The sequence below is a fragment of the Stegastes partitus genome, unplaced genomic scaffold, assembly GCF_000690725.1.
Source record: "Stegastes partitus isolate 25-593 unplaced genomic scaffold, Stegastes_partitus-1.0.2 Scaffold2362, whole genome shotgun sequence".
Lineage (NCBI taxonomy): Eukaryota > Metazoa > Chordata > Actinopteri > Pomacentridae > Stegastes > Stegastes partitus.
The window spans coordinates 30,559-44,825 of record NW_007580093.1 but is presented as its reverse complement, the minus strand read 5'-3'; the positions used below and the strand labels follow the sequence as shown (position 1 = coordinate 44,825).

Genomic DNA, 14,267 nt, shown 5'->3' with positions numbered 1-14,267 from the left:
TGTAGAAAGATGTTCCACCATCAGATGTAGAGATGTTCCACCGTGCTGAATATACACTATATTACGAAAAGTATTCACTCACCTGCCTTGACTGTCATGTGACCTTCAGCGACGTCCCATTCTTAATCCACCATTTGCAGCTGTAACAGCTTCATCTCTTCTGGGACGGCTGTCCATGAGGTTTAGGAGTGTGTTCATGGGAACTACTGACCATTCCTCCAGAAGCGTTTTTGTGAGGTCCCACACCGATGTTGGACCAGAAGGCCTGGCTCTCAGTCTCTAATTCATCCCAAAGGTGTTCTGTTGTGTTGAGGCCAGTCCAGTTCCTCCACACCAAACTCTCTCCTCCATGTCTTCATGGACCTTGCTCTGTGCACTGGTGCAGTCATGCTGGAAGAGGAAGGGCCATGACCAAACTGTTCCCACAAAGCTGGGCGCACGGAAATCTCTTGGTTTGCTGAAGCATTCAGAGGACCTTTCACTGGAACTAAGGGGTCCAGCTCCTGAAGAACATCCCCCTCCACCAAACCTTACACTCGGCACAATGTGACCTCTGCACACTGTACGCCTCAGCATCCGCCGACCCCGCTCCGCCAGTTTACGTGTCCGACCACATCGTGGCTGAGTTGCTGTTGCTCCCAATCGCTTCCACTTTGTATTAATACCACTGACAGCTGATGTCACAGTTGCTCGCTGGAGGTCACTGAGCGCCTGAGAACCACCCATTCTTTCACACGTTTATAGAAACAGTGTGCATGCTGAGGCGCTTCATTTTAGACACCTGCAACATGGAAGGACTGGAACACCTGATGTCCGTTATTTGGATGGGTGAGTCCATTCTTCTGCCAATACAGTGTATCTTCAACAGCTGGCTCCTCTGCTCACTGTTTCTGAGCCCCGCTCCATTAACATGCTGATCTGTGCTAATATCACTGAATGAAGTCGTGTCGTTACAGGATCACACCCTGTACATGGTGTATAAATGTGTTTCTATGTGCAGCTGATAGATCGCTGATTAGAACATTGATTATTGGTTTATTGGATTATTATTGGATTATTATCCAGCAGCATCCTGTCCTGCATCATTTCCAGCAGCAGTTATTGTTGTTATTATTATTACTACTATTACAATATATTTAATCCCTATCTTTTATATATATATATCTTTTCTATATACCCCCCATTCAGAAGCCCATTTTCATATTCTGTTTGCACTATTTCTTATATTTATATGTACATTTTTCTGTCGCGTATATGTGTATCTCTGTGATAATGCTGCTATCAACAACATGAATTTCTCCACTGTGAGATAAATAAAGGCTGATCTTATCTTATCTTATCTTAAAACAAGCTGCTGGCTGAAGCAGGAGGAACCTGATTGGTCCGTTCACTTTAGAAGAGTCACATGACGCGTTAAACGCCTCCTTTAATAAGAACAGAGTCTGAAGCAGAAAGTCTGATGAACAAAGAACGCTGATAAACAGCTCCGTGATACCTGAAGTCTCTGACTGGGATTTAGTTTTTGTCAAATCGACTCACAGGTAGAAAGCCTGGATCTGTTAAACCTGCCCTGTGAAGTTCAACAGTTTGAACTTTGTGTTTGTTTCATCAGACAGCAGCAGAGTGAAGCAGACGCACAACAACACACACACCGTGACACACAGTGTGTTGTTGGTTTCACTTCTAGTTTTCCGCTCTGATTGTGAAATTGACTCTCCAACTGTCACATGAAGCTTCACAACAAATTTGTCCGACTGCTCTGTTGTTTTGTTCAGTGTGATCTCACTGACTCAGGTTATGAGCAACACCTGCCGAGTTTATCTCACGATTAGTTTAGTTTGTCTTGAGACTAGTTTATTTTATCTCAGGTTTAGTTTAACTTCTCTCAATATTAGTTTGGTTTATCACAGGTTTAGTTTATTTTATGTGATGTTTAGCTTACCTCAGGCTTAGTTTAGTTTAGTTTATCTCAGGAGTAGTTACATTTATCACAAGATTAGTTAGTTTATAAAAGTTTAGTTTAGTTTAGATCAAGCTTAACTTAGTTCAGCTCAGGATTAGGTTAGCTTATCCTAGGTTTAATTTGATGTAACTGTCAGGACCTGTGGGGTTTTTTCAGGTGGTTAAACTCTTGCTAGTATGGCTACAAGCATAAGATTGGTTGCAACACCTGCCAGTCAAACACACCTGTAAACACGTCCTCTTTAACTCTAAAAATTACTCTTATTCTGAAAATCACAGAAACATAAAGGCTATACATGTCATGTAAAACTGAAGTTTTGACTTCAGACGTCTTCACTGCAGGTAATCTCCCTGACAACCCAGCAGCTGCCATGACGATGGGTGCCGCCCAATCTCCTGGTCAATCGGACGCCAATTACAATGGTCCAAGCTCCGCCCCCAGGCTGCTGGAGCTGGTCCAGAACCAGAAAGAAGATGATGTGTGGAGGATGAAGGTGCTGGGTCTGCTGACACAACTGATCCAGATCCAGAAGGAGGTCGCCAAACATCAGGCCCAGGTGGTCCAGCAGCTTGACATTCTGGGAACTCAGGTAGGTCCAGCAGAGTGGCATCTTAATGTAGTTTATGTCAGGTTCAGCAGCATTTAGTTTATCACAGGATTAGTGTAGTTCGGTAGATGTAGTGTAGATAACTCTAGCTTAGATATGTTTGAGAAAAGCTTAGTTGAGCCAGTGTGGTCCAGTTTTTCAGAATGATGGGAGCGCTGATTAGGTAGAAATACTTAAACGCGCCATCACCTGTTCGAATGCGATTTACACCAGTTCAATCTGGTTTGAGCTCAGAGAAAGTCTCGATTAGTTAATTATCACGTTATTTGCCGGTGAGGTGGTTCAGTCCAGTTTAACGAGTGTTGTGGTGTTCTGTCCTCAGGGGTCCCAGCAGATCCAGGATCTGCAGAACCTGGCTCGGCACCAGAGTCTGCTGGTTGAGAACCATCAGGCTTTACTGCTGCAAACGTCCCGCATTGCCACCCAGCTGCAGGACATGACCAAGAAACCTGCTGCTACAAGCCTGTGACCCAGCCAATCATCTCTGCCCCTCCACAGGCAGCCAATCACTTCCTTTGACCATAATGATGTCATCTGTTTTCAATGATGATGAAATTAGTTGTTGTTCACATAAATGTTTTTATACCAGTTAACCACAGAGTCTGCCAGTTGTTATCCAGCTAACAAACCTGTCGTCAGTTAATGAATGAATCAAGAAGCTGAGAGATTTTAAAGCACAACATTTTTCAGTAAATTAACATAATCAGTTTTTTTTCCAGAAATTTGTTGTAATCTCAGCGTCATTTCAGAGATTGTAACTGTGATTTTGCTGTGATTTCAAATAAATGTGCATTGTTTCCTCCCTGCAGTGGTGTGTTTGTCAGTGCTGTGACTGTCCATTTATTTAACAGTTTTAACTGACCTCCACAATGTTGGCTAACAGTCATTGTTGGAGTTCCTCAGGGTTCTCCTATTGGTCCTCTACGGTTTCAATTTCCAGGTTAACAACAGACAAGAAACTTTACGGCAACAAATCTCACAGAGAAACTGGTTTTCCTATTGTCACAACAAAAAACTGTCAAAATTACCTGAGTTTTATGAACTATGGCGGCATTTTCAGAAGTTAAGGCACAAAAACTAGTTAGAAAATTTCCATTTGCAAACATATATGTGTGTCAACACAACACGGACATATTCTGGATTTAAAAAGTAACAGTCACCTGAGTCCACGTCCAGCAGGGCTAAAAATCCTTTTTGGGGTTCCTCAGAGCTCTGGTCTAAGTCCTTTATAGTTCTGATTCACATACTAATATGTAGTGAGTTTATTTATAGACTCTATTTCTGTTTAATTTAATTTTAGCTCCTGATAGGTGTCTGGTTTCCTGTACTCATCTTCACACCTGTATTTTGGGGCTTAGTCAGGTGTTCTTGTCATTGTTCGTCATGATTTTATCTTTCATTTATGTTTATCGTTTATTTGTTTCAGAATTTCCTGGTCCGCCGATGATCTCTCTGAATGCTAACTTCCTACCAAATCAATCAGACGCAGTTCTGGTGGTCGGCTCTGCCTTCAACCTCAGTTGCCGTGGTGATGGGTCAGTCTACTGGTCCAGCTCTGCATTCCGTCTACAGTTTATAGACAGATTGCCAGATCCAGTGCAGGTGAGCACGGCAGACCCCCGACACACCGGGACGTACCGCTGTGGGTATGCCAACCACAGCCTGGAGCACCTGTACACGTGGATCCACCTGTACGTCACAGGTAAGATGAGCAGAGGTCACGCCCCCTGTCAGAGTCAGGAAGCAAAAAGTTTTGAAAAATGTTTCCCTCTCTGCCAGACCCAGCCCACCCCTCCAGTGTCTTCATCACGCCTCGCAGCAGCGCTCCCAGCCTCAAGGAGGGCCAGGACTACCTGTTCAGGTGTCTGCTGACCGACCCATCCATCACAAATCTCACCCTCCAGTCAGAGGATAGAGGGAGGAGCCTGCCCCCAGGTATGAACGTGACTTTTGACCCTCGAAGAGGAGCGCTGATCCAACACCTGCAGAGGTCCTTTAATGGACATTACACCTGTTCAGGTTGGAAGGATGGGAAACAGTTCAGATCCACACCTGTGAACCTGCTGGTGGTCCCCAGTAAGTCTGCCTGCTTCCCTGTCCATCTGTCACCTGTCTGTACACCTGTCTGCTCATTAGTCAGTGTGCTTACCTGTCTGTCTGTCTGCAGGGCTGCGTCACCCCCCCTCGCTGTCTGTCAGTCAGGATGAATTTGTCCGCCTGAGAGGAGAGCTGTTTGAGGTCACCTGTCTGAGCAGTAACCCCTCCCACTTCTACAGCGTCACCTGGACACACCCACGGATACAGGTGAGTGGTCAGAGGTCACCTGTGTGTCTCTGCTCCTGACAAGCTGTGTGCTGATTGGTTGTTTGGTTTATTTCAGAAACTGAATGTCACCATGAGGCGTCAGTATAGCAACAGCCACATGCACATCAACAGCACGCTGAGCGTCTCTGCTGTCCGCCGGACACACAGCGGCCTGTACACCTGTACAGCTGTCAATGAGGCTGGAGTCACCATGGCAACGACACAGCTCAGGGTGCTGGGTACGTAAACAACAAGATGACAGAACAGGTAATAGCTGACAGAGTGACGGTGACCCTTCTTCCTTTTCAGATCGGCCGTACCTGAGGGTCTACCTGCTGCCCGTGCAGCACGCTAATGCCAACACCAGGACCGCACAGGTCAGCAGGGACCGCTTCACTAACATCACTCGTAGTTCTCTGGATGCTAATGGAGAACTGATGGCAAATGTTTGCACTGAGGGAACACATGTGAATGGGACTAGCAGCTTTAACATTAGCAGCAGCACCAGAGTGGAAGCGTACGAAGGCCGAGACGTGATGCTGACCTTTGTGATGGAGGCATATCCTCCAATTAGGAGCCAGCGCTGGACCACACCAAAGCCCATCACCAATGACAACACCACAGTGTACCAGGAGAGCTACACTACTAATGGCTACAGGTTGGGAGGCTAACTGCAGGCTAGCATGTTGAAAGAGTTCTTAAGGGGGTATTTTTGATGTCATTGTTAATTTTTAAGGCGGTATTTGTCCTGTTGCAGGTCAGAGGCAACCCTGCTGCTGCGCCGGGTGCGTCAGGAGGATCGAGGTCGATACTCGTTTCATTTTGCAAACTCATTCTTCAACGACTCGCAGCACATTGACCTCAGGATCTATCGTAGGGAACTTCTTTTGTTCTCTCCTGGTCCCATGACCTGTCAGCCGATGTTCTCATCTGGTTGTTGTTGCTCTCTGGCTGAGGAACATCTAAAGAGTTTTTTCATTCTTCAGGTTCTCCAACTGTCGCCATCACTTTGGAGAACAACACGCTGACCTGCAGCAGCTCTGGATATCCATTACCCACAATCCTCTGGCTCACCTGCCCCGGCGTCCGAAACACGTACGCATGCACAGCGCCCCCTACAGATAACAAATAACAACCTGATGGTCTCTGGTCTCAGAGTCGTGACGTCTGTGCCTGCAGGTGTGTGGACGTATCCACCTATCAGGAGGCTCCTGTGGATGTGACCTCACAGGAAGACGAGGAGGTGAGGACACACCTCCCTGTGTCAGCTGATGATGATGTCACTGTCGAGTGCGTCGCCTACAACCTCGTAGGAGAGTCTTGTGTTGTCTTCAATCCTCGTAAGTGTAATAATAATAAATACATACAGAAATCCTGAAAATCCATGGACATGACACGTTGGACCGCTGTTCCTTTAGCCTCAGATAATCAATCAGAACTGAAAATTCAATAAATAAATACTGACCTCTGTCTCCAGGCCTGGCAGGACCTCGGACCGTCTTCACGCCGGCTCTGATTGGAGCTCTGAGTGCCATCGCTGTGCTCTTCCTGCTCCTGTTGGTCATCTTTTACAAATGCAGACAGGTGTGTTTCCTAATTATCATGGGGAGTCAGATGATCAGTGGTGGTTTCACTTCATACATGCTACCAGCTAGAGTGGAACATGAACCTGTGCACCAGCTCTTTAAAACCAGCTCAGATTAGCAAAGAGTGAGACAAGCCTCTTCCATTTTACACCTGAGGCAAAGAGGGGAAAAGCAACCTTAAAGTTACGGCATAAGGAGCGGGAGATATGAGCCCTACCTAAGATCTTAAGTTGAAATAACAGACTGTGTTTTTTTGGGCCTGTCGAAAAGATCACAGAGTTTAGAAATTCCTTTAGTTGCCCATATCTGGATACTGATGTCTTTTACACCTGGAAAGAAATCAGGATTATCACATATTGGAGTGAAGCCAGAGGTGATCCAAGCTCCACCCTCTGGTCTTCATATAGACGGCCATGCTGCAATGGTGCAGGCTGTAGTCGGCCAGTAGCAAGGATTTAAGTTTTCGAGGTTCATTAAAGGAAATTTGGACATGGAACTTTCAATATCTAGCCATAAAGATGTAAAATCATTGCGCATCCAGTCAGATAAAAGGCACAGATGAGCAACTCGCTGATTCTTTCGAACAGGTCTAGACCGCCCTCCGAAGATGAGAGACGTCATGTTGACATTTTGAGGCGTGGCCTCTTTTTATTCCATATGAAGGAGCTAAACCAGCCATTCAATTTATTTATAACTATGTGGGAGAGAAAACCAATTTAGGTGCAGCAGCCCAGGTAGGATGTTCATCTTCAACAGAGCAACCCTCACCCTAACCCGACCCAACCAGGAAACAGGAAGAGCATTCCAACTTTCTACATTCAATCTTTACGTTCAAATAAGGGAATGAAATGAGTTTGGTAAATTTAGGCAAAAGCGGAAGTTATATTTATTCCTAAATGTACAAACCCAGCAGGAGACCATTTAAAGGGGAACGGGGATGGAGTTTGAGTGGCATTACTTCTGATTTCTTGAAATTTATTCTGTATCCCAAGAAGATGCTAAATTTGTTGGTAACCTCAGCAAGAGCACAGGTAGACACCTCAGGTCAGGTTAAGTGGATCAGAATGAGGGGTTATCCTTTGTTTCCTGTCCATACATGGTTGGGCCACGTATGTTAGGGTTTGTCCTGCGTGTCCCTCTATGGCCAGGGCAGACAGAGGAGGTGGAAGTGGACAGTCCTTGCTCCCTCTTGCTGAAAAAGTTGGACGACCTCAGACCATCGTAAGCACAGCAGCAAGAGGTTCTTATGTCATAATTTAAACTGTTGGCCTAGACCTAGAAATGTATTCAATGTGTGAAACAGATTAGGCCATTCATAATGAATAGAATAGAATAGAATAGAATAGAATAGAATAGAATAGAATAGAATAGAATAGAATAGAATACCTTCTCTGCATCTAATGTTACCACCAGACCTTCTGCTGATTGTTGATGAAAGAACTGAGTTGCATTCAACGACCTGTGCATAAAATAAAACCCGTTTGGTCTTCTTTTATGAGAAGTGGCGCTAAGTCTCCCCTTAGAGATATAGGAAGTGAACCTTTTTTAAAGAGAACATGTTGAGCAGAGGATGGATTAAAATGTTCTGAAACTCCTTATAAAACTCACTACTGAGCCGTCTGGTCCAGTTGCTTTCCAGAACGCATCGCTTTATTAGCACGTAAAATGTCGTTCCTAGTTGTAGGAGCATCGTGAGCAGCCCTCTGGGCATCTGACAGAGTAGGCAGCTTGACAGAAGAAAAGAGGCGTCCATTAAATCTGCACCGTCAGATTGGAGCTCCCATTTATACACATTTTCGTAAAAATTCCTAAACGTGTCATTAATACTTTCGGCGTCAAAGAACTGTCTACTGCTACTTCTGCTGTGTCACACAAGCCAGATATTCACCAGCTTTGTCACCGCGTTCGTACTTTTTTTTTTTGGCAAACCTAATCTTAGTCTCTGCGTGTTTTCTTCTTTTGTTTTGCCTTTTGGCTGTATTTGACAGGATAGTAGAGAGGCAGACAGGAAAGTAGGAAGAAGAAGAATGGAGGACGGAACCCATGGCCTCTGGGTCGGGGACTATAGCCCCTGTTCATGGGTCAACCAGGCACCCCTGAGTATTCAGAGCGACTCTAAAGCAGAACAAAGTGCTGAAACTTCTTTAAGGTTCTTTGAAGATGGGTTCTTAACATCTTTTTTTCAGCCATTTGGAGTTTGGATTCAAAGATGTCTCGTTGTTCAGCTCGTCTTCGTCTTTTGCTGGCTGTGCAGGGTCCAGCTGCCGGTGTCCAGTCTGAGGGTCTGGTTCTTGGTTGAGTTGGACAAAGACTGCAGCAGGGTCTGATTCAACTGTGTTACCTATGGAGATAGATGCAGCTGAGTCCATCAGTGTTTTTGGAGCAAAGAAATAATCTGTTGATGTATGATATTTATGGACTTTAGAGAAAAAGGAAACCTCTTCCTCTGCCGGGTGCTGAGCTCTCCATACGTCTGTAAAGTGCAAATCTTCACAAAGAGCATTAAAAACGTTAGCTTGAGGAGAAGGAGACTGTCCCCCACAGTTGTTCTTAGATGACAGTTAAAGCACTACAGAAGCAACTGAAAGTAAGGATTCAGGCGGGGAAACAGAGACAACAAAGACTGGAACACCAACCACAGCAGGATGGAGTGAAGCAGGTCTGGAGGAGGAATATCACAGGCCTGGTCGCTGCCTGCTGGAGATCAGGACCTGGCTGATGGCATCAATGTGTTTAACAGATTCGGCAGCTCCACTCCACCTTGGTGCTGTCTGGTGCCTATTCCCCACTCCACCAGCTCCATCCCCACCTCACCCATAACACTCCAGCCATATCGGGGTTAACCCTAACCCTGGCATTAGCCCCAGACTGCTGAAGACCTGCTCACACACCTTTTCAACCTGAGCCTGCATCTACAGAAGATCCCCACACTGTGGCAAACATCCTGCTTAGTCCCGTCCCCAAAAAGAGACACCCCACTGACTGTAAGACTACAGGCCTGTTGCCCTCACCTCACATTTAATGAAGACTCTTGAGAAATTGGTCCTCTCCTACTTTAGACCTAAGGTGAGGACGTTCATGGATCCTCTGCAGTTTGCATACCAGCCTAACATCAGTGTGGATGATGCCCTCATCTACATGCGACAGAGGGCCCATGCTCACCTGGACACCTGATACAACTGTGAGGATCATGTTCTTCGATTTCTCAAGTGCCTTCAGTACGATCCAGCAGGGGCTGCTTGGTGAGAAGATGAGGAATATGCAGGTAGAGTCAGCACTGATCTCCTGGGTCATGGACTATTCAACCTGCGGACCACAGTACGCCTTCAGAACTGTGTGTCTCAGAAAGTCCTGAGCAGTACGGGGGCCCTCAAGGAACTGTGCTGTCCCCTTTACATCTGACTTCCAGCACAACAGTCAGCGGTGGTCGGTTGTATTAAGGGAGAGTGTGAGGTGGAATACAAGGGCATGGTCAGGGACTTTGGGGACTGGTGCAACCTCTACCTCCTTCAGCTTAACATTTCCAAGACCAAGGAGATGCTGGTGGACTTTAGGAGGAAGAGGCCAGAACCAGAGCCAGTCACCATTCAGGGCACAGAGGTGGAAGATGTCTCTAGCTACAGATACCTGGGAGTACCGCTGGACAACAAGCTGGACTGGTCCAGCCACAGTGTTCAAGAAGGGACAGAGCAGACTGTACTTCTTCAGAAGGCTGAGGTCCTTCAACATCTGCAAGCCTCTTCTGTGCTCCTTCTAGCAGACTATGAGGGCCAGTGCACTTTTCTTTGGTGTGGTGTGCTGGGGGGAGGGGGCTCGCACTGCCGATAGAAACCGACTCAACAAACTGATGAAGAAGGCGAGTTCCATCATCCATTCCTCTATTCCTCATCTTCCTCAAAGCATTTAAGACAGACAGGTGTGGAGTCTCAGCTTTGAGCCGCTGTGTGATGCGCCCTCTCCAACGTCAATCAGCTCCTCTTCGTTTCAATGTTAAGCATTTTCAGCAACCACATCTCCAAAAACTGTGGCATTACTGCCCTCAGCATCAGTTGGAAATCCAATGATGCGTTTATTCTTTCTCCTCCTGCAGGGCGTCGATACGATCGTCCATGTCCAGCACCTGAACTGGGTGCACAGTATCCCCGGTGCCCAAGTTCTTGTCTCTGCCTCAGAGATCCGCTTTGACCATCGAGTTCTTCCCGTTGCATTTGGAGCGGTTACGAATCGGAGTCAGAGATTCAGCAGAGACAGGCGCAGTGAAATAAAGTGTAGTTTTATTTACAACCGTGATAATAAAGTGCCTACAGAAAAAAACGAAAGCTGAATCCTAAACTACAATATTTAAAAAAAGAAACCGGAAACTGGGTCAAAGGTAACGGGTAAACGGTTACGCAAACAACGGCAGAAAAAGACAATCAGGAACTCAAGAAGAAGTAAATTATTGCCTCCTGGAGGCAGGCAAATAAATACCCAACCAGAGATACAAAAAAAACGAACTGAATGCGAGGTTAGAGAGAGTGATACCAGACACAGAAATGATTTAATAGTTACGGCAAAAAATCCAACCCAAACTTGGTACCACCAACCAGGAGGGAGATAATTTAGCAATACATACAATTACATACAATACTAAAATACAGGAACCCAGCAAGAGACCGACAGCTTCCTGACTGCAGGGAAGCGGCAGCGGTGAGGCCGGATGGCAGCGGGTAGGTGTGGACACGCTAGAGAACGGTCTGGGATTCCTTCAGCGGAGAAGCCAGTCGTCACCGGGATGCCAGGAACGGCAGGGCAGGTTAACCGAAGCAGAAACAGAGCGAAGGTTACACTGGATTCAGGCCAAAGGTTTGAAGGCAGCTTATATGGGCAGTAGAGGTGAGCAGAAACCACACCCTGCCACAGGTGAAGACACTCAGGTAATCAGAAAATCCTCTGCTGAGAGAAGAGAGAGACCCCGCCACTGGGTGGAGCCAGAGCTGGAGGCCCTGACAGGAGCTTCTGGAGATATTGACCTTAATGTTGGAGATCGCTTCCCGAAGTGTGTTAGCGCTAGCTCCAGCCTCCCTGTCCCCGATAGCTTGTTGCCAAGAGTCTTTTGGCTTGTTCGGTTTAGTGTTTTTTCCCTGCAACACCTTATTAATGCTCATTACGTGGAGGGGTCTGTGAAAAGTCGGATTTGCTGGCAGTAATGTAGAAAATTTGCATTGTGGCACACCAGCTCAACCATTCCTGTCCTTTTAAGCCACCACCTCGAGAACACCGATATGTGGCTTAAACACTACTCATTTTTAACATTTTTAGCAAATCAAGTCAGTTTTATTCAAATAGCTCCAATTCACAACAGATGTCATGTCATAGCACTTCACAGAGTAAAGTGAAGACCTCACACATTTTCAACAGAGAACCCAACAATCCAAGGTAGTTTTAGGATTCCTTCTGAGCAAGCAGTCGGTAACAGTGGGAAGGAACCAAAACATCAAGTTAAACCTCCAGCAGAACCAGGCTCAGGGAAGGAGGCCATCTGCTTCGACCGGTTGGGTGAGAGAGGGGATGAGGGAGTGGAGATAGCCGACAAACAATACAAACAGAACAATGAACATTTTGGAGGTCGGTGAGAACAGATGAGAGACGTGAAGCTTCAGATCCAGAGAACAAAGAATCACTTATTGCAAACAGTGGAGCCGAGTGACAATGGTTCTGCTCAGATCTGAGAGTAAAGACAGAAAATCTGCTTCTTCTTCTACTAGAAACCCAAATACGAGATTCGCTGGAAGATCATTGAGAGCACTGATGGAAACAACTACACCTTTGTCGACCCCACCCAACTGCCGTACAACCAACAATGGGAGTTTCCTCGAGACAAACTCCGCCTCGGTACGATGGCACCAAACACCACGGCGCCAGCATTCAGGTTCACACTGAAACTCACGGCTCGGTTTTCACTCTTCATCTTTCAGGTGCTGTGCTGGGCTCGGGGGCGTTCGGGAAGGTGGTCGAGGCGACGGCCTACGGCCTGGAAACCGACAACAAGGTCACCAGAGTCGCCGTGAAGATGCTCAAACGTCAGTCCTCGAGCCTTCGTCTTCATCGTTTATCATCGTCATTGTCATGAGGGCTGTACGATCTCAGGAAAAAACCTCCCATCTGATTAAACAGCTGAGAGAAAACAGTGTGAAAAAGTAAAACTAAAGAACTCCAAGAACCTGAAATCAGAGTTAATTCGATCAGACCTAAACAGAACGCAAGAGTTTCGTAGGGTTAGGGTCGTGCAGCTCTAACCGTCGCCTTCATCATCCTCAGTGACGCAACGATCTGATGTTTCCACAGCGAGCGCTCACTCGGAGGAACGGGAGGCTCTGATGTCGGAGCTGAAGATCCTCAGCCATCTTGGTTACCATGACAACATTGTGAACTTGCTGGGAGCCTGCACTCAAGGAGGTGATGAATTATTGATTATCTGACCTCAAACATGATCATTTCGTTCAGGTATAGATGCGTATGAGTGGATCTGCCTGCAGTTCTGTTTCACTCAGGGACAGTTTATGAACCACCATGTCAGACCTCTAACTCCGCCCCCTCCAGGCCCAATGCTGATGATCACAGAGTACTGTAGCCACGGCGACCTGCTCAACTTCCTGCGGGCTCACGCTCAGGACATCATGGCGTCCATGTTGAGTGTGGACAAAGTGGAAGACGAGGCCTTCTATAAGAACGTGGCCGCCCAGAACGCCAGGCTGCGCAGGTCTGACAGTCCAGCTGGATTCATTCCTGAAACACACATTCACATTTTAAAAGTCCACAATTATTACAGTCATTAAAGAAAGTAAATATATTTACCTACACTTTTTAAAAATACATACAATACAAATACAAGTTTGACTGAACTTTAAAAACACTTAGAAAAGTTAAATGAAGTCATACATTGCATAAGAAACGAGTTTAAACATGTTCGTGTAACCCTGTGAACGCCGGCAGTCATGTTCCTTCAGTGAGGTTCATGAAGTCCTGTAGCTCTGAGGAGCCATAACCACATGAAGGAGAGAGAACTCAGAGATGCCTTCTGTCAGAAGGACTCAGTTAGAAAGTCATCTCAGTCTTTATTACTTGCAAAATTCCATTTATTGGCAATTTGTTTTGTCTGCTGCTAATATGAGTTGGACAGTGTAGAGAAAACTCTGCTGGCATTCATCTGAAACCCTCATGAGGAGTTGTTCCTTCACATCCTTTGTATTTAGAAATCCTGAATTTAAACAACTGTCGTCACAGATCTTCAGCCACATTATCATTTAATACTTTGCTAACTGTTAGAAAAACAAATGAAGCACAGCGGTCAGTTTTCTGATCGACTTTTAGCGTTTTTAGTGTTTTGCACAGTCATCATATTCTCATGTGGTCAAGAGTTTTAATAAATCCAGAAATATACTGAAAGCTTTGATCACAGCTTAAAGAGGGATTACCTCTGTGTGCTACTGCAGTACTTGTACCTCAGCTCTCTGTATCCGGACTACATGAAGTTTTTTGCAGGTATGTGTGATGAGTTCAGGTGAGGTGACCTGTCATCAACCATGTGTGTTGCAGTGACAGCGGGATCTCATGCTGTTCAGAGTATCAGGAGATGCAGCCGGTTCTGAGTGCAGGACAGACACACCTGGGTAAGACCTTGCCTGAACTCACCTGTACTCATCTGCAAAACATCTCTGAGGATACACCTGTCTAACTGCCCACCTGTCTGTCTCACAGGTGCACACACAGACAGTCTCTCTGTCGGTGATCTCATGAGGTTTTCTTACCAGGTGGCTCAAGGTCT

General features: G+C 46.1%; 1 protein-coding gene across 1 annotated transcript in view; it reads left to right on the top strand.

The window, feature by feature from the left end:
• The window catches only part of LOC103374802 (macrophage colony-stimulating factor 1 receptor 2-like), a 38,599-nt gene that overhangs the window by 21,462 nt on the left and 2,870 nt on the right, over nt 1–14,267 (top strand). The window contains exons 3-17 of the mRNA XM_008304953.1: nt 3,994–4,272; nt 4,350–4,646; nt 4,738–4,874; nt 4,951–5,113; nt 5,184–5,532; nt 5,632–5,747; nt 5,861–5,969; nt 6,054–6,214; nt 6,352–6,458; nt 12,208–12,334; nt 12,418–12,522; nt 12,788–12,898; nt 13,043–13,202; nt 14,039–14,112; nt 14,201–14,263. Coding sequence (XP_008303175.1) covers nt 4,014–4,272; nt 4,350–4,646; nt 4,738–4,874; nt 4,951–5,113; nt 5,184–5,532; nt 5,632–5,747; nt 5,861–5,969; nt 6,054–6,214; nt 6,352–6,458; nt 12,208–12,334; nt 12,418–12,522; nt 12,788–12,898; nt 13,043–13,202; nt 14,039–14,112; nt 14,201–14,263 — 2,338 coding nt within the window. The 5' untranslated portion in view covers nt 3,994–4,013. The remainder of the gene's footprint in view (nt 1–3,993; nt 4,273–4,349; nt 4,647–4,737; nt 4,875–4,950; nt 5,114–5,183; nt 5,533–5,631; nt 5,748–5,860; nt 5,970–6,053; nt 6,215–6,351; nt 6,459–12,207; nt 12,335–12,417; nt 12,523–12,787; nt 12,899–13,042; nt 13,203–14,038; nt 14,113–14,200; nt 14,264–14,267) is intronic.